At 44.7% G+C, this 19853-nt stretch overlaps 2 protein-coding genes across 5 annotated transcripts; one reads left to right on the top strand and one right to left on the bottom strand.

Annotated features, from left to right (window-relative positions):
• Positions 1 to 9582: 9582 nt before the first annotated feature.
• Positions 9583 to 16754, top strand: LOC100832702 (methyl-CpG-binding domain-containing protein 2). 4 transcript variants are annotated; one of them, XM_003578308.4, is made up of 5 exons: positions 9583 to 9876; positions 11136 to 11682; positions 14166 to 14219; positions 15420 to 15598; positions 16140 to 16754. In XM_003578308.4, exons 2-5 carry the CDS (start codon positions 11171 to 11173, stop codon positions 16343 to 16345), a joined length of 951 nt encoding a protein of 316 aa, XP_003578356.1. In that variant the 5' UTR covers positions 9583 to 9876; positions 11136 to 11170; the 3' UTR covers positions 16346 to 16754. The 4 variants fall into 4 exon arrangements, with proteins under 4 accessions (XP_003578356.1, XP_010238312.1, XP_010238313.1 ...); XM_010240010.3 differs by having other exon boundaries at positions 14148 to 14219; XM_010240011.3 differs by having other exon boundaries at positions 9583 to 9891; positions 14148 to 14219.
• A 569-nt stretch (positions 16755 to 17323) lies between these two features.
• On the bottom strand, positions 17324 to 19256 carry LOC100831182 (chitinase-like protein 1). The gene is made up of 3 exons (XM_003578303.4): positions 18529 to 19256; positions 18253 to 18409; positions 17324 to 18093 (listed from the first exon to the last, which is right to left on the bottom strand). Exons 1-3 carry the CDS (start codon positions 18929 to 18931, stop codon positions 17673 to 17675), a joined length of 981 nt encoding a protein of 326 aa, XP_003578351.1. The 5' UTR covers positions 18932 to 19256; the 3' UTR covers positions 17324 to 17672.
• Positions 19257 to 19853: the final 597 nt, after the last annotated feature.

The raw sequence follows: 19853 nt of genomic DNA, 5'->3' as shown, positions 1-19853 counted from the left end.
CCCCTACACAGCGCCGCCTCCAGCGCCCATCCCCATGCTTTGCACGGCCGCTCCTCACCATGCCCAGCGTCGCCGCCGCCACTCACCATGGCCAGTGCCAGCCTCCCCTCCAGGCTGAGTGCGTCCTCTCCTCCCAGCCCTCACCCGTCACCATGGCCGCCGCCCCTCTTGCTTCCTCCCCAGCGCCGATGTATCGCCGCCAGCAACCGATCGACGACCCGAGCTCCAGATCCGGGGCGGCTCCATCCGTCCAAGCACGGCAACCGGCGGCGAGGGAACAAGCACAGGAGAAAATGGCGACGGGAGAGGGAGAGGAGGTGTAGCTGGCGGAGAAAACGGCGGGAGGGAACCTTCCGCGTCGGCAGTGCATCGGTGGTCGACGGATGGGGGATCCCGACCTCGATCCTCCATATGGGGGATTCCGACCTGGATTTGGGGCTCTGCTTCATATGGGGAAAGGGATGGAGATACTGCTGGAGGACGGTTTTGGGCCCAAATTCCTAAATTTAGCTATTGGGGGGCATATAGCTCTAACGGGCGGCATATGCCTGGAACTGTGCAAATTTCATCGAGAAGTTCAAAAGATTCTAAAAAGAAATTACATACACGCTAGATATTTTACATATGTATGTATTTATACATGTGTAAAATTCAAGTCCAAACTCAATTGCGTTTGAGAAAAAACAATTCAGTATTAATAGTGGGCGTTCTTTTTTTTATGCAAAGACAAAATTGGATACTCCGCCACCACACCAATATGCCGTTTCTTTTTTTGACACTATTTATTTGTACATTTCTTTATTTAATTTTTTCCAACGCATTTTATTTTCAACTCAAAATTTTGCACGCTTGTAAAGCATCACACCTCCAATATATGACATTTTGTAGAATTTTCTTAAAGCAATTGCACGGTTTGTATGGAGTTTGCTAAGGCAAACTGAATTGAAGGCCCAACTTAGATCTCAAAATTTTTAGATCATCTATTCACAGTGGGTCTTGTAGGACTTTTTTCCTTCTGCCTCTTCAGGGTGAAAGCAACAGAATGGCAGGAAAAGTATCTAGGATGGTTCCAAATAATACTCCTATCTAGGAAACAAACCCTCCGACTTAAAGTGTCATTACGCACATGTGAGGATCTTAATCCAAATACTTTATCTTTGCGCTCAAACATGCTAGATCAGTTTATAACGAACTTGATGCAATCAACATCGTGGATAGGAGAATCCCAATTGCAGCCCCTCCCAAGTCCCAATCTCTTTCTATCCATTTTCAATAGTTTTTTCTCTCACCGGGTTTCTAGTGCAGCGGAAAAATCTTAGGGTCGAGAAAGCTCTTGGCCCGAACGGTGGCGGAGCCTCTGGTTGAATCCATGCGCTTTGTTGGTCCTAAGACAAGGGCGTCTGGAGTGGGCAAGATTTGCCCCGTTCACTCCTTTTGCAAGTAAACCCATCCTTATCCAGAACGTTAGATTGAAATTTGCATATTTTATTTGATTCGAAAGGTTTCTGAAGTATTCAAGCAAGGAAAGAGATTTTTCTGCCTTAAGGCGATCAATAGAGTTAATCCAGTAAAACAGTGGACTATTTTTGTGAGTAGTTCGCTGAATTCCTCAAAACATAAGAGAAATTATCATGGTTTTTATATATTTTTTGAAACAAAGAACTCGAGATTTTCATCCCAAAACCGAACTTCGACCCACCATATTCAACAAGGACACGACGCAAGCACATGTCAACATTGCCTGATCTAGGATCAAGTGTTTCCACCGGAGTGCGCAAATTTGTCGTCGAAGCTGCTTGTCCCACAAACATAAGTCATGGTTTCTATATGTGTTGTAGTAAAATAAAACCCTTATATGAGCCGGGCAATAAATCCTACGTGGTGACGACTAAGTCAACATTTCCCGACAAGGTTCAAGATGGCTACGTGGCGCGGTCAATCTTACATGGCAACAATCAAGACAAGTCAACAAGTCAAGCCTCTGATGCCATGGTCAAAGAGAGAAATGAGCTTAGTAGGGGCCAAGAAAGGTGTAGGGATGAGGCTTTTGGTACATGTTGGACCCATAAGCTATGGACACAACCCCTACTTTCCCCACTTAGTGCACACAAAAGATATGGAGCAAGAAGCTACTTTTAACATTTTGCCCCCATTTTTCTCTCTCCCTCAAGGGTATCCATGTTTTTTTTGTGATGGACCACTAAGCTATAAGGGCATGTTTGGATCGGTACCAATGGTGACCTTGCCACTAAATTGGCACGCCGTGAGATTTGGTCACCGTTTGGATCGATGCCAGTTTTTGTACGCCCTGCCAACCTCGGGCGCGCCCACGTCTAATTTTCGCCAACGCGAGGGCACAGCAGCGGCGGAGAAATCGTCCGCCAACAAATTGGCGACCAAATCCTGCGTGAGCTCTCATCCTGCTATACTACCGAAGCAGCAATCTTCTCGTCTTGATTTCTCTCCTCAGCTGCACACCACGAGAACCGAAAGAGTCTTTAGATCTGTAGCTGCCGTCGGAGCGCGGCTCCGGCAGCCATGATTCTGTGAAGGCCGATCTCCACGATTCTTCCTCCCCTCTCTCCAAGGATCAAATCGCACACGCATGGTCAGAACTCAAGATTCCCATCATAACCACGTTGATCCCCTTTTCCTATTGTGTGATTTATTTCTTGTTATGTTTTGCGGCAGCGATATGCTAGTTCTGCAATATTCATTCCTAAATACTACGAGTAGTTGATTTTGCTGTTTCTTGATCACATCCATGTCACTCCTTTAATCCTGTGCTCGATTGATATATTTCTCTTTGCTATTTTTCCCCGATTGCTGGCACATTTGTACATCAACCAAATTGAAGCCAATGATTAGTAAACTTTTGGCATGCACCATGGCTACAATCCAAACAAGCACATGCTGCCAATGTTTTGGTCATGCCTTTGATTTGGTCATGCCAATATTTTGGTAGGGCTAAGTGGGGCTCAATCCAAACAGGCCCTAAATACCCCCATAGGGCATGTACCATTCACTCTCAACTTGAATAAACTCAAAAAGAGAGGGCTAAAGAGCCTCTTTAAAGAGCTCTAGTTTCGAGATCTCGGGAAGCCTCGTTCGGCCCGAGCCCGAAGGAAAGGAGTCGGGTTAGAGTCCTAAGGGTATCTCCACCTCACTACTTGGGAAGCCTCGTTCGGCCCAAGTACGAGGGGGCCCCTTTCAATCTCTCGCTAAGTGATTCGGGTAGCCGCGATCGACCCGAAACACTTTGGCTAACGATGTCCGCGATCTCCTAACATAGTCTCGGACCTAGAATTTGACACATACAAAGATTAAGAAGTGATTGATGACAAGCCAGGACTTCAACCCAAAGCGATCATAGTGCGAAAACTGTGCGGGGTGATATGGTCCTGAAGAGCCCGGAGCGTCAACCCAAAGCGATCACAGTTGTAAATTGTGCGAGGTGATATAGCTTCCTCTTCCACAAGTCAAGCAGAGCATCAACTCAAAGCAATCACAGTCGAAGGACGACCGTGCAGAGTGATATAGCTCCCAATCCCTTGACAGGTGGACTCGCTTGCACATCATCATGTCACAACTTAACTAAGCATGAACCAGACTCCGAACCCTACATACACCGCACGTCTTATAACCATACACGCAGCACGCACGACATATGTCGCAAACAACAGGTATCACAACAGTAACTCTACGACAGAAACTGTAATATACCAAACAACTCTTAATCGAGCAAAGTTAACAACTTATTACATCGTGGGTCTTACGACCAAGTTGCAACTCACACGGCGGAAACAAATAGGTACCTTTGACAGGTACAAACTTAACAAAGGCCTTAAGAAGGCTTGAGGTTAAGCAGATGGCGACCACACCCTTCCCAGACCACCGCTGGGACTTCCAAGCTATAGGCGTCGTTGATCTCCAGCAGGAAACATCCAAAGGATGCTCTTCGCTGAACCCAGATCATTTATAATAAAGCAAGATGCGTACAAAAGTACTCCGCAAGACTTACATCAACGTAGTAATAGATGAAGCAGGTATCAACAAGGGCTTTATGTGGACTATTTGAAGCACAAGGCTAGTTTTGACTCTTTCAATAGACTACTAAGTTGAAAGCGACTACTGAGTAGTTTTGAGAGAGGACAAGAGAGCGAACTTTGAGTACCCTCTATCTTAACTAACACCACCCAAACAGTGCCACAAACACCCCCTCGTTTCAACCCCGAGGAAGCCATTCGTAGCGACACACTGTTGTTGTCAAGCTTTATACCTGTTCAAGTTGTCTAATTCAAGTATAGATCTCCAAGTCGTCCATAACCGAGGACGCGGCTATTCGAATAGATTGAACCCTACAGGGGTGTACAATTTTACCCACACACGCCAACCGTCTGCTACTGCCTGCGCTAGCATCACACTCAAAGGGTGTGTCGGCAGAAGGAGGTCGTCCACGACTATTGCAATGCTTTGGCATAATCCATGAGCCACCCTAATGGGCCGATCCATGATCACGAGTCTGACAGTCCCTCGGACATGGTCCTAGAAGTTGTGTCTGGGTCAAGTTACCATTCTCCTGGGAGAAGCCTTGCCGAGCCACCCTTACTCACTCCCTTTCTCTTTTACTCTCGTCAAGAAAACTCGAACTAGATGTAGCTCATGGACCAAACCTAGACATGCTAGGTCGATGCGGGCCCCATAACCCGACGTGTGGTAGTACGCTCGTCTTGGATCAGTGTAACCAGAAACCGGTCCTTAAACGGCAAAGATGGGACAACCCACCACGCTCTCCAACGTGGCCCCTCATCTAAGCCTTTAACTGATCATATTTTAAGGGCCTCTGTCTTCTGACTGCCCTGTTACCCATTCTAGTCAAGGTTATCCACCACATAACTAGATTCATCAATCCAATTAAGCATATAGCACATAAAATAAAGGCTTGCTAAACTACAAGAAGCAATTCTAGTCATGTCGGGGGGATGACCCCGGGTAGGGTCATGACGACACGCTCTAGCCGAGATGACGAGGGCAAAGCCGGCATGGTCAAGTATGCCGGCATCGTAAAGCCAAACTAACGTTAAGACGGCATACCGGATGTATGCCGGCGCGACTATCTTATCTTATGAGTTTGCAGGATAAGGACGAGCCCCTTGATCTCGGCTAGAGCCGAGATCCCTCAACGGTCTTATCCTGACCGCGCGGCGCAAAGTAAAGCAGCGGTATCATTACCACGGGAAAAGCAGTCGCCGCTTACGTAGCGGTGCCAGGCGACTGCACAAAAGAAGCACCAAAAGAGAATCTCCGACGAGAGCCGGCAGAGGATAGCAGTACTTGTTGCAGGGTGCCAGGAAAAGTAAAGCTGTCTTGTCCCCTGCGGTGCCACCCGGAGGGAACCAAGCCGCGTGCCCGGCGAGGCCCAAGGAAGGTGACGTTAGTACTCGGTTCGCATGTCAGTGTGACATGGGCGGCCTATAAATAGAGCACTACCCCTCCCTGGAGAGGGAGAGAGCACTTAGCCATCTAGGGTTTCGCCCTTCTTCTTCTTCTTCTCCTCCCTCAAGAATACAGCTCAAGGAGCGCCATTGTAAGAGCTTGCCTATCTCGGCTAATACAACAAAGCAGGAATAGAAGTCTTACCTCGGCAAGAGGGCTCCGAACCTGGGTAAATCTGTGTGTGCTTGAGCATATGTGCGTGTTTCCCTTCACGTCCTCCCTCCTCCGGTTCCTCTTTCGTCCATCAGCCCCAAGTTAAGCCATCCTATGGTATCTACCGTGACACCACCACGACAAGTCATGCTGGGATGTGGAAGGTAACATGGCATTGAGGTTACAGATAACAAGCTTATGCAAAGGATAGGCTTAACCCTCTATCTGATGGAAAATAGTAGTTGAATTGAATGCATCTATAACAATTGAAAACAAATGTAATTTGAAAGTAATGGGATTCAACATGATCAAAGGAGGGGGCTGCTTGCCTGATGTCCAGTGCTTCGGCACAGCCTTGGCACTGTTCAGCTGTTGCTCGACACACATCATCTCCGGAGACTATCGCGAAGAAGCGAAAACACCGGAAAAGAAGCAACAACTTGCAATTACTAGTACTGCAGAAACACCAGCATGTTCATGACATGAAATGCATGACATGGCATTGTACATTCAAAATGAAGACTAATGCAATTGGTCTCAACTTAATTGGAGTCTGAATGCCCGATATAGAGCATTTCTAATAACCTTCGTTTTGAATTTACAAAGGTCGTTACACTTGTATTTAAACCTATGGTTTAAATCTTCACTTAACATGAATGCAAATGCTACCAGCAGATAGATTATCTTCTTGTGAGCATTTCTATAACAAGCTCATATTTTTCTGAGTTAGGGTGATTTTCCTATGAATTTCTCAAGTTAAAGTGCCATTTAACTCTTTTCTGAAATTCCAGGTTATTTATTTCTTCCTATACCCAACTTCTGTCATACACTAGGTAACTAGACCCAGTCCATGACAGGTGGGGTCAAGTTGGGGTTGACCAAGTCCACTGACAATGGTACCCACTACAGGTTATTCATTTAACTTAATTCTCTTTAACTTAAGTGGGTCCCGCATGTCAGGTGACAGGTGGGGTCAGGATTGCGGGTGGGGTCCACCGGACCGAGCACTGCTCCGGTGGGCTTCTTCCTATTGCCTCGCCGGAGCTTCGCCGGAGGGGCGCTACGGTGCGGCTGGGGCTAGGTAGAGGCGAGCAGGGTGCTGCTGCTACCAAAGGGAGCAGCGCGGGCTGCTGCACGTCGCCGGAGGCGCGCCGGCGGCGGGCACAGGCGGTGCACGGGCAGGGAGCTACGGGGCACGAGAAGGGCTGGGACTAGGGGCAAACAAAGAGGAGCTCACCACGAAGCTTCTGCAGGGGTCGGACCGACTGGAGGAGCACCGCACGGTCGAGCTCGTCGGCGGCGGGCGGCGGTCGATGCAGAGGGACGACGCAGGGACGGCTCGGGGCGACCGGGGCTCGAGAACCAACAGGTTCTACACGTTTGCGCGGATCTAGGGAGGGTCTCGGTGAAGTCCGGGGATCACCGGCGGAGGAGATCGACGCGGCGGCGGCGGGAGACCGAGTTGGAGAAGATGAGCTTGATGGCGTCGATTCTTGGCGCTTGGGGACGATTCCTTTGGCTGGGAGGCTCACAGAGACTAGGCGGAGCTTTCTGGCAAGGTCTCGCGGCTCGGGGAGCACGATGGCCGCGACGGCGCGAGGCGGCGGCGCGCGGGCGCGCTCTGGACACAGCGGCATGCCGATCGCGTTCCGGCGAGCGGAGAATACGGTTAGAGAAGAGTCTTGCGGATCTGGGTGCGGCGCGACGATGCGGTATCTATGGCTAGGTATCAAGTTCAGGGACGAGCTCTATGGCGTCGACATGGACGACGGAAGAGGGGCGGCCGGGAGAAGTTCAGCGTCGACTACGTCGCGGTGAGCTGACGAAACCCGACGCAGGGGCAACGGATAGGTTCAAGGGACTGGGGCGGTCGCTGTGGAAATGATCTGGGCGAGGACGGTCGGCCTAGAGGACCAGGCGCGCGACGTGGCAGACGCACACAAGATGCTCGACACGCAGCTACTTGAGGTTGAAGATGACTGGCCTGACGAGTGGGGACCACACATCAGTTGCACACAGAGAACAGACAAGGGAGAAGGGAGCTGGGCTGCGGCTGCTAGCCGAGCTGGGCCTAGTTGGGCTGGGTTGGCCCAACTAAGGTAAAGGTTCTTTTCCTTTTGAAATCAAACAATTTTGAATTGTTTGAGCGCTCAAACTTGCTTCAAAAATTCTGAAAATTCGCAGAGCACTTTGTAATAGGAAAACAAAAGCTTCCACAAAAATCCAGAGTCTTTGAAGGACACTCATCTTGAGTTGCAAGTCTGGGGTTGATTTCAAGCGGTTTAAATCGAGGTTTTAAATTCCCCTCATTTTCAGGTTTCAGCATGACGCGATGCAATGCTCGTGATGCACATTAAAACTCCTATAAACTAGTAGCTAAACTGGGGATGTTACACATAGGACTAGGCCGCACCCGCAGGGTAAACTAAACCTATTAAAAAATCATCGACGTGTCACCTTGTCCAAATGTACGGCGACCTTCGCTATAAGACTGACGTACACGTCCTATTTTTATGCACTTGTGCCATCGAGTTTTGACACCCCTTACTCTAATTGTTGTCGAGAAACAACAACAATATGATTTCGCAGTAATTAAGATGGCTAGATTATTCTACATTGTGTTGTTTTTTCTCTAATGGCGTTATAGGAATATCGACTACATGCTACTTCACTATTTATGGGCTTAGAGGGTGACATCATGATGAAATCAATTGAGGAAGGAAGGCTGGATTTTAGAAGAAACAGTTTCTTGAATATTGTATTTACAACATAGTGGTTAGAGACCTAGACTCTTAAAGATGTCTGGCTTTGCCTTAATATTCGTCTTGCACATGGTTGGTATTTGGATACAGTGGTATTACCTTTATTTGGATATAACCACAAGTGCTATATTGACAAGGATATGCGTGTACCTGGCATCGGCTCTACCCATATAAGGAAAAAAAATGGTTTCGTACAACAATAACTATAGAAGCATGTGGTTAGTAAAATATGCGAGACATTTGATCATTAACCATAATTTCAGTTTTGTCCTCAAACAATTTTTGGAGGGTCGGCCACTTCTAAACTTGTTTGTTTTCAGTTACACAAACAATTACTGCACAACAATCTTTGCAACATTTATGGTTACCTAGATGTCGATTTGACATGCCAATTCTTTCGGCTCCTAGTTGGATTCGATACTCCTATTTATTAAAACGTGCTACAACGGACCCACTACATTTGGATATCACTCTCGAAACTCGATAAGCTAAGAAACCTACTCGACTTGTTAATTTAATGAGTAGAGTGTCCCAGCTCCGCCCGACTCAATAAATACTCGAGTTGGTTGTTAACATGAATAGATTTAATAATCGTGTAAATAAAGACCATGATATATTACCGTTAGTAGAAATAATAAACATGTAGCTAAATAATAATAAACATATTAATATTAATGACTTTAACAAGTATTGTACTTGTTAGGCGAGTCATTGAACTCGTTAACGCGACGAGAGAAAAGGCTAGCTCAGATTTACTGATCTATATCCGAATTTGAGTCAAGTTTTCGGCACAACCTAAATCCGCAACGAGAGAAACAACTTTTGCATGCTTCCGTTTCTCTTAGGACATAATATAATGCAAGGTGCTTAGAAAGGTGTCTTGAAAAATAAACGATTTTTGTTTGAGCATGGTGTCTGTTTTTATTGGACACGTGCTTAGACACCTCTGAAAATAAACAATGATGCTTAAAAATAAATCCTTTTAGTTCTATATAAGCACTCTCTCTCTCTGGTGACTGTGGGAGCTAGCCAGCTAGGTCCTTTGGAAGCCAGAAGCTGTCTTCGACAGACAGCTTGTGGCTTTTGAAAGCGAGAAGCCGAAGCAAAAGCTATGCCAGAGTGGGCCTTTGGGTTTTCCTCGCTAAGCTCGCCACTCTTTTTTTTTTATTCCAGCCCTAGCCGAGTCTCCAGATTTCTCTGGGACCTCTCACTCGGTCACTCCCGATCCAGCGCCCTTGGCCGTCGCCTCCGCCTGCAAGGGGCACTCCCACGCCCCACAACGCTGCCTGCCTTCGCCTCCCCCCGCGGAGACGAGAGCAGGGCCAGCAAACTTCCCCCCGACTCCAACCCCAACGTCCGGATCGATCCCCATACGGATCCAACAACTGGTCTTGGCGGCGGCGGGATTGTTGAGGGCGGCGACGGGACGCAAGCTGTAGAGGAGAGCGACGGGAAAGGGGAAGAGGTACGTTGGCGGGAGGTAATGCTCCCTTGAGTTCGTTGATGGATCTGGAATCCCGATCTTGCGCGCAGGGATAGGGAAGCCGCCCCTAAGGCGATTTGGGGCGCGGCTGAAACTGGGGGTTGCGATGGGGAACCAGTTAGAGCCCGTTTCTTAGTCCTCAAATAATGCTATGGGGAACCCTTTTGGGCATCTCGTCGAGTTGCTCCTAAGCCCACATGACAAGGCTGCACCGTGAATCATAGATATGAGCAATCGCTCTAGCTATTGGTACCATAGAAACCTATAGCGGTAAGGAAGTATCGGCGTGACGCTATGACAGTTGACGCGAAATCTACGCTAATCTCTAATTTTGCATTAATTTTTTCATTATATAACGGATAAGTTTAGATCTGTCGCTAATTTTTTGTACGTGGCGGTGCGATAGCGGGCACTATTGTGGCTAGATGATGCCGCCGCGAAATGATTTAGCGTCCGATTTAGAACCTTGATCGGTACATATGAAGTAGTAAAAAGTCTCTATTGCTGTCCGAGCTTTGCGTTTTGAGTACTAACCTTTGTATCAGTATGTTTGTTTAAGCAGGTCAGATTGTTAAATCACCTTAGTACCGCAGTGATTTCGATGCCATAAATGTGTCTTTTGGATAAGACTTAGCAAAAGGATCCATCGGAGTTACGTCTTTATGAATTTATGTTGAAGAGGCTACTAAATGATAATGTAAATCTAAAAACTATAGTTGTTGGACTGTTGATACCACAGTTCAGCCTGTTTCACGGAGCAAATCTCTTTTAATCCCCTCAATTTCCTCATTCACATGCAGTTCCCAATTGCCATCCATGTTCTCCAATTTCCACATTAGCTGTTAACCAATTCCTTTCCCGTTAATTGTTAAATTTGCAGGAGGATTGACTTTCCAGACCATATACTTTCATATTTGCCTGATGTTCTGCACATTGGTTTCACTAATCCAAAGTCTGTATGTACTTTGCACATTGATTGCGATATTTCATCTACATGTTTGTATTTCGTGTGTGCTTGGGAGGTTTTTGTGTTCATACTGATGTTGCTACATAACAAATGGACAGAGTTAAAGTAATTATTAGGGAGACATATATAGTTATTTTATTTATCTTGCAGTTGATTCGAGATTTTCTTATCGATATCTATCAGTGAGTGGGCATCTGATTTCCATAAAATATGCATGTTCCACATCATTTTTGTCATAGCACGAGTTCTTATGATTATGGATTACCAAATGCAGGTACTAAGTCAGCCCAGGAAATTGTGTAAGAAACAATGGACAGTTCTAAATCTACTCAAGCACTGAAGAAGAGCCAGACAATGTTGTCTGGTACAGATGGCCACCAATTTGACAATGACGAGTTCACATCTGAAGGTGCATTAGATAAAATGGTAGTTTCAAAGTCTGAAACATCAGATAAAGGGCAAGATGAATTTGGAGAAAACCATTCCCCATCTTTGCAGCAATCAACTCCTTCTAATACGCCAAACCGTGGATCTCCATGTATCGGGGCATTCACTATCCAATGCGCAAAGTGTTTCAAATGGAGACTTGTTCCAACAAAAGAGAAATATGAAGAAATACGTGAGCACATTATACAGGAACCTTTTGAGTGTGAACGAGCACGTGAGTGGAAACCTGATGTAACATGTGATGACCCCGAAGATATATCTCAGGATGGAAGCAGACTCTGGGCTATTGATAAACCCAATATTGCACGAGCCCCTAATGGATGGGAAAGGCAGATTAGAATAAGAGGTGAAGGAGGCACCAAATTTGCAGATGTGTGAGTAATGCTTTTCAGTCACTGCCCTATTTTCTTTGGTCTGGTTATTTCTGCTAGGACATTCATTTCATTATTTGTTGTCTGCCATCTTTCCTCTAGATGTTGAAACCAGTCTTCAATGCTTAGGGTAATTACATAAAAACAGCAAGTGAATTACTGCAGTTTGTTTAGTGTATGTTATATTAATTTGATAATTTCACAGTTAATGCTTTCCTTTTCAACTAGCTATCAGTATATTGTCAAATATATTTTCTTATTGAGTATTTCGGCACCGTACCTTCTATAAGTTGCATAGACCAATCCTCTCTGTGTCTCAGTTATGGAGAGTTCATGTTGGGAACAGTGGCGTAGCTAGGTTTTAAAACCAGGGTGGTCCAATAATTGTTTTTGGCCACGATGTAACATGTCAATATACTTTTTTTAGAGGACATGTCAATATACTAAGAAGGGGAATCAGCGAAGTATGGATCAACGGTCCAGTCTCCGAGACACGATCGATGCTTCAGCCTTGAGCCCATTTAGATTAAACCCACTGTATCAGATTGTCTGTGGGATGACTTTTTTATTTTTTGGGCTGACATTATAGAAGTATATTGGGCTGGACCAAAATCCCAGGGTGGTCCATGGACCACCCTGGCACTCCTCTGGCTATGCCAATGGTTGGGAAGTACAATAGTTTCTACTATAGTTACTCCATCCTTCCCAGTTTATAATGCGCTCTTGCATTTTGAGCTTTAACTTCGACCATCAATTAAAAATTAATAAAGAGTTATTTACCATAAAAATTATACCATTGGAAATTTCTGCTGAATACGATTCCAGTGGAATAATTTTGTGGCATATAAGCTACATTTTATTGGTCAAATTGATGGTTAAAATCAAATTTTGAAAGCATGGGCACCATAATACCATATGAACTCGGAAGGAGGCAATATTATAGTAGATCTAACAAAGTAAATTACGTAGAATGGATGATTCGTTTGTGCTAGATTGCATTGCACTAGTCGCTTAATTACCCTTATCATATTCGAAGGTGCAGAAATTGTATGAGAAGGCCTATTTGGATTGTTCTTATCACTTCGATCTAAATCAAGGAAAGACAAATCTAACACGAAAACCCATTTATTCTTGACATGTTTCTATAAACGACTTCTTGTCATTGTTTTTGAGGCTGGGAATAATTTGTCTTCTCCATGTAGAGCCGCAGAGCAGGGTGGACCCAAGTTATGCGACCCACCAATTGTTTTTAAATGTGAATATAATTTGTTCATATTTTTAGAAACAATACTCAAATTTTTTAAGACTTTGTACAGGAAGTACATTGCAATAGTACTAATTGTCTGTATCAGTGAATCACACTGCACATACTTCTAATTTTTGCTGCTACAGAAGCTTTGCCGACCCAGCATGGTTGGCCACTTGGTTCATAGTGCATTGATTCTAGTATCAGCCGCAAGTCACATGTGTCATGGTCAGGTCTAGGTCCTTGTGCCGTCTCTCATAACATTCATTGTCTTTGAAGCATATTCCTAAAAGGAGATATTAATCTATGCCGCAGTTTAACTCTTCTATGATAGAGTTTTGCCATGTAGACTTCTTTTTCTAGATTCCTGTGTAAATATCGCCATCGATGACTAGAAAAGAGAGACCAATAGCTTTAGTTTATCAGGCAGCATGACCGAAAACAACTGCTGATTGTATGGTGCAGCTGGGAATTAAGGCAACATGAGGTGGTGAAAAATGTAGAAATAAGGGAAGGGACCCTCCTAGTTCTCATTACAGCAAGTAATATGAGCTGCAAAGATGAGAGGCTATATCTTTCCATCTTAGTTAATGGACATTTCACATTTGTTCCATAATAGGATTCATGCCCATTCAATTTAGCATCTTTCTAAGGGGCTGTTTGGTTGGTAACCCCAGCCAGTCATGCCAAAAAATGGGCAGCCTATGCTTATTTTGTTCTTGTTTGGTTCACTACCAAAATTTTGGTTGCCAAAATGAGGTATCTCATTTCTCTCACAGATTCTTGTCAAATAATTGGCAGAGGGTCAAGGAATCCTTGACCAAAAAAATTGGCAAGACAAATCTTACCAAATTTTGATAGGGTTGTAATTGGTACAAACCAAAAAGACCCTAAATTGTAATTTACAATATTTTATTCTTATGCTCGGGAATGGTATATTTGCAGTAACTTAAATCATCTACCTTCTGCTGGATTAAGCAAACAACAAAAGTTGTACAATTGAAGTAATGTGGACCCACTAAAATAAGTAGCTCAGGTCTTCTCCTGTCCTCTTGATTAATGCTGAAATTTCCAGGCTTCTAGTATTAAATTGTTTTAATTATAAAATAGGTAATATTTATGCTCTTAGAAAGAAAAAGGACAAGAAAAACATTTCATATGTTGTACTAGTATAAACCTGCACATTCCTCGCTGTTACTGAAATTTCTGTAATGCTCGTTAGCCATTATCTTCGTTTCAGGTACTATACTTCTCCTTCCGGGAGGAAACTGAGGTCACAGGTTGAAGTTGATAAGTATGTACTGCAATTGTTCTCAAATTTTCATTTGAATTCCATTTTAATAATCTGCCGGTCTTATTTCCTCGAAATTCTATGTGAAGCCACAACATCTTGACGATGCACTTACAATGCAAATAATATATTGTTTTACTCTCCCATTTTTATAACTAATACTGCAAATAAATAGTATTCCAAGATAATCTAGAAATAGATTCTGCTCATTGCATCTGTTTTGGGATTCTACTGTCTTATCTGTGGGCGCCCTTTGCCAGAATCATTAGACTAACTAGCTAAATACACGTGTGTTGCTATGGAATTAAAAATATATATTACATACATGAGTTTTTAAAATATTTATGTGCTCATATTTTTTTAAATTTTTTTATTGTAAATAGAATTATCTTACAATATTTATTTGAGAAAATAATTGTCTCAAAAGTACTCGTCAAACCAACTATGATCAGATGATCTGATACAGTGGCGGACCCAGATTTACAATATTGGGTGGGAAAAAGTGTATTTTCAACATTGGGTGGGGCAAATACACTACAATTCTCTTTTCCTCCTAATTTTACATTTTTTACTTATCATAAAAGGACTTTCAAATTTATTGGGTGGGGTGGACCCCACCCAATCACCTGGCTGGGTTCGCCCCTGATCGGATACATACATGTATCACATTGAACGGGTGGCTATCAAGTGATTGCCTAATAAGCTAGGAAGTAGCCTCGTTAGCTAGGGTGAACGGACGGCCAATTCTGCAAATCTTATGAGTATATAATTAAGATTGCTACACATGGGTCTGCTATGATGCACTTTGAGATCGCCTCTCTTTGATGTGTTGTACAAACATATATAGCAATGGGATCCCTGGAAATTCAAGCAATTCAAATTTGCACAAGGACAGATTGAAAGTCGCGAATGGTCCATTGTGTAAAAAAAAAGGAGTTGTGCGCCATGCGATATTGTGCAAAAGCTTACAACTCAACTCATGTGCATGGGTGTGTGGGTGCCCGCCCATAAAATTTTTACAGCCTAGTGTAAGATCAACTGAAGGACGAAAGTCCTCCCTTTATCAGATCCAACAATGGATAAGGGGTGCTTGTCTAAAACCATGCGCGCCCAGACAATTTCGTAATATTTCTACTTTTTGTTTCTAAATTTTATGCATGTGACTCTTCTGTACATGCAAATTCTCAATGCCATGCTTTGCAGGTACCTCAAAGAGAATCCAGAGTATGGTGAGAAGGGTGTAAAATCAACTCAATTTTCATTCCAGATACCTAGACCTCTTCGGGAGAACTATGTCAAACATGTCAAAAAGCGTCCTAAGTTAGCGAGTCCAAGTGATGAAGCAAACATAATCACTTCTAAGCCTCTTCAACCAGTGGAAGGTGTGTATCTGCGATTTTAAATGAACACATAATTATCTAGGTTTCTGACTGCTTTATTAGGTTATGTGATCATATAAACATGGATTAAGTTTATTTATCCAAACAGTTCAACTTCAGCGGTAACACTAAAACTAATTTCCTAAAATCTACTTGACATGTGTTGGCTACTACCGGGTACCATTGGTACCTCCTGTAACGACCTGAGATCTACAATGTAGGCACTAGTAGGACGATACTTCTCTAGATATAACTCCAGCCATTTATATTTACAAAGTTGGCTATTGTTGTCACTCATTAGATGCATCGTATCCGGGGCTTTTCATGACTAGTTTGGTAAGTGCAGATTGGTACTTAGTGTTTAATGATACTGTGACCGTAGGAATCTGTCTTGTAACTTTGCTAGATTTGTTTCCTCACTCTAGTAAAATACCTTCTCTCGAGTGGACCTTTGTGCTGTAGCATGTCTATCTGCTACAGGCTGGTTTATTCAAAGGAACTGCATTCACCACTTTGCCTGTCTCATGCGGTGTTTTTCTTTCAGCGAACCCCATATCCTGGGCAGCTCCTCCAACACATGAGGGTCAGGCAAGTGAACAAGTTTCTCATGCCGCTGATCCATTTGGATCAGTAGAGGCGGAGCTAACCCGGAAGAGGAAAGCAGAAAGTTCTCCAGGAGAAGTAAATGCGTCTGATGAACTGAAACCCAAGATAGAGGATGCTCAGAATGGAGATACTTCTACTGCCTGAAAGTCGCAACATCATGTACCCGCTGCTCCCCGTCGATGATTTCGTTGGTTGATTCTCTATTTGCATTACATTGTTTGCGGGAGGCAGTTTTTCCTGTAATGTGAGGCCATAATGGTCTTATATGTGTACTATGACAACTAGAGTCTGACCCAAAATTCGAAGTGTTGGGGACGAATGTTGTATCGGAGTCTTGAACCCTTTTGGATCATGCATGTTTATTACTAGGCCTTTATGTAGGTAACCTGCTCATGTAAGATTAGGCCTGTATTTTTCTTCTGTAAGATAAAGAGTTAGTAGGGAGATGGTTATGTTATCACCCTTATACTGTCTGCTGAGACATGCGAGTACCTGTTGGTGGTGCAACATTTGAGCTCATTAGCAATGTCCCTAATTTGGCAGTATTGACCCACATCTTTATGGAATTGACCAACATTAGTACTCCCTCCGTTTCATAACTCTTGTCTCAAATTTGCCCAAAAATGGATGTATCTATGCCTAAAGTGTCTAGATATATGTAATAATTGGAGGGAGTAGGTCTAGTTACTCCCTCCGTTTCATATTAAGTGGTGAAATATTACATGTATACGTATTTAAGTATATAGATACGTCAATTTTTGAATGAATTTGAATTTGAGTCACTTAATATGGACCGACGGACGTCTCTGGCACGTTCTCAAACTATTCATAATCAACATAGTCGTCTTTTGTATCCGAGGAATATCTCGATCCAGCAATAGCTTCCTTGCTGAAGTTCAACATAACGATTGTAGAGAAGAAAAAATAACATGGTTCGCTTGTGTTCCCTGATGATTGCATCCGAGGAATATCTCGATCCAGCAATAGCTTCCTTGCTGAAATTCAACAGGTAACCTGTTTAGCTTGAGAGCAGTTATCTGAGGATGGATGCATAAAATCATAAATGATGGCGCTTGAACTGTTGCATGACAATATGACATGCACACTAGCTGCAAACCTGCAGAGAACTAAAGATAACTTTATTGCCAGACATTTGAATCACGTTTCAGTAGAAGATATACGGAAAGTTAAGCAAAGTTGTGGTATGTTCGGTTTGAATTATCATCTTTAAACACGTGTTGCACCAAAATCAAACAAATGAAACACTATGGTACATACCAAGGCTACAATTTCCCAATCCCCATAGACAGCACATACACAGTCCTGAGGTCAACTACTCAAAATGGCACCAAAGCTCACACACTGAAGAGTAGGCAAACGCAGTATAGCTCGGGGAGCAACGGCAAGCCAAGGCAAGGCAAGATGTGTATACGACACCGGATGTAATGGGACTCCATGGTACTGATCCCTGCTAGCCTGATGGCTGCTGGTCATCGGCCTTCTTGGTGGTGGGGTTGAAAGGGGCCTGCTCGGCGCAGTCGAGGTTCAAGCCAGACCTCTCCCGGCCGAAACCCATGAGGTCGAGGTAGTACTGGTAATGCGAGATGATGACGTTCATTTCATCGATGAATCCCCTACCACAAATGGACTCGCCATAGAGGAGGTTCATGGTGGCGCCGAAGCCTGGGAGCCTCTTGCTGAGCGTGTCGTTCTTGGTGGGCTTCCAGTTACCAACGAACGCGTCGTGCGCCGATGGCTGGTTCTTCTTGATCGGCGTCATCCACCGCCACATTGCCGCCTGGAACGCCAGCGTCGCGTTCTGCTCTAGGTACTCTGGGTGATGGAGCAGATCCTCCTTGATGCCATCGCCCGCAGCGCCATAGTTGTAATTCCTGATGGACCACAGGCATAAATTAATTTGACACTCAGAGAACAGGTCTGGTTTCTACTCCAATTCAGCCATCGCAAGATGTACAAGCAATGAACTGATTTGGTCTTCGAGTGTGATGAACTGATTGATGTGTGTAGTGAAGTGTATCCGGCTTAATTACCAGTAGACGGTGATGGCGCCGCGGCCATAGTACTCAGCACCCTTGACGCAGGGGTACTGTGTGTAGGTATCGTCGCAGTAGATCCCCTCAGGGCTCATCTCGCGGTTGTAGCAGAGCCCCCACGCCGTCGGACCGCCGGTCGCCACACCAAATCCACCTGCACACACAATTGGTCGGTCCCTTTAATCGAATCGAAGCAGGGGAAGCAGAACAAGGCAAGAATTGATCCATCCAGCAAGAGCAAGAGCAACAAAGGGATGAATTACTAGTACATACATGATGTCTTGGCGCCGACGTGGCCGAGGAAGGCGCAGAGCTCCATCATCTGCATGTCCTTGCCGCCGGTGGTGCAGAAGCCCTGGGGCTGGAAGGGGATGGAGGCGGTGATGAAGGACTGGTAGTCCCAGAAGCCGACGGCCTTGGCGATGGGGGTGTTGCGCTTGGCGAAGAGGTTCTCGAACTGGTACACCTTGAAGAAGTCGCTGATGGTTTGGTTGCAGCAGTACTTGCTGTTGGAGCACTCCCACCCTTTGCTGCACACCTTCTCGTGCGCCTCCTTCACCTTCATCTTCCACGTCCCCGCCGTCAGGATCAGCGCCAGCGTGCCGCCCACCAGCACCGCCGCCGCCCCCACCAGCAGCACCGTCACCACGATCTTGTTCCGCGTCTTCCGCTTCATCTTCTCCTGCTCCGGCGGCGATCCGACGAGCTCGGATCGGTCTGGATCTCGGGTACTTGTTGAGGGATCCCCTCCTCGCTGGTGATCTGGATCTTGCGGAATGCGGTAGCTGGTGGGAGGGGAGATCTGGTGGTGGTAGGAGAAGGGGGGGATGAAATTGGCGAAGGGTGTGAGGTAAGGGGGGGAGTGGGGATGAAAGCGAAGTGGCAACCGCACGTGCCGACCGGGGGCGGAGCTGTGTCGGTGGCGGGAGGCCGTCGAGACTCACTCCAGGGAGAAGAACACCCAAGCCCCAGGATCCGGTTGGTAGCACGTTGCCGTTGCTTGGCTGTCTCGCAAAAAAATGGCTGGAACTCTACAGAATTCTAGTGCCATCTACCTGAACTGTCGTCCATGGAAAGGGCCAGTTGTCCTTGTTTGTCATAAGTATTTCAAAATCGATTTGAAAAATGACATTATCGTGCTTATGTTAGTGCAACTCATGAATAATGAATTCTCTCGTGCAAAAATCATCGTCCCCTTAAAATATGTCGGCCAAACATAAAAACAGACCGAAAAGTTACTGTTGACCTATACTATTGGATTTATGTTTAACAACCGTATTAACTCTATATTGTAGTGAAAAATTTAATGTTGATCTGTACTATTGGATTTGAGATGCATCTTTCTTCTTGATACTAGTTGAAGCATAAAAAGCCAATAACCAATCAAAATATATAAGTATATTGACTAGTATCATTAATTTTATTAATACTAGTTGAATTAAACAATGTTAGTTGTGATATCGCGGAAGAGACATCAGAGCAAGAATACAATCCTAATTAAGTAAAGCACATACTATCTTGTCTCAAAAACTCATTTTCGTTGTTGTGTCGTGAAAATTGCGATCATGGTCCTTAAACTTGACGAAATGTCCCACACA

Source organism: Brachypodium distachyon, chromosome 4, assembly GCF_000005505.3.
Source record: "Brachypodium distachyon strain Bd21 chromosome 4, Brachypodium_distachyon_v3.0, whole genome shotgun sequence".
NCBI lineage: Eukaryota > Viridiplantae > Streptophyta > Magnoliopsida > Poales > Poaceae > Brachypodium > Brachypodium distachyon.
Note: the sequence above shows the minus strand (reverse complement) of the source record. Positions and strands in the feature narration are given on the sequence as shown.

What these genes read in the sequence shown, in the direction of transcription:
- LOC100832702 (XM_010240010.3), top strand. Translation starts at nt 11,171, where the DNA reads ATGGACAGTTCTAAATCTACTCAAGCACTGAAGAAGAGCCAGACAATG. An exon ending in GGCACCAAATTTGCAGATGT is followed by an intron (nt 11,683 to 14,147) that starts GTGAGTAATGCT and finishes AATGCTCGTTAG; the next exon opens with CCATTATCTTCGTTTCAGGT. An exon ending in GCCTCTTCAACCAGTGGAAG is followed by an intron (nt 15,599 to 16,139) that starts GTGTGTATCTGC and finishes TTTTTCTTTCAG; the next exon opens with CGAACCCCATATCCTGGGCA.
- LOC100831182 (XM_003578303.4), bottom strand. Translation starts at nt 18,931, where the DNA reads ATGAAGCGGAAGACGCGGAACAAGATCGTGGTGACGGTGCTGCTGGTG. An exon ending in CGTCGGCGCCAAGACATCAT is followed by an intron (nt 18,410 to 18,528) that starts GTATGTACTAGT and finishes TTGTGTGTGCAG; the next exon opens with GTGGATTTGGTGTGGCGACC. An exon ending in GGCGCCATCACCGTCTACTG is followed by an intron (nt 18,094 to 18,252) that starts GTAATTAAGCCG and finishes GTGGTCCATCAG; the next exon opens with GAATTACAACTATGGCGCTG.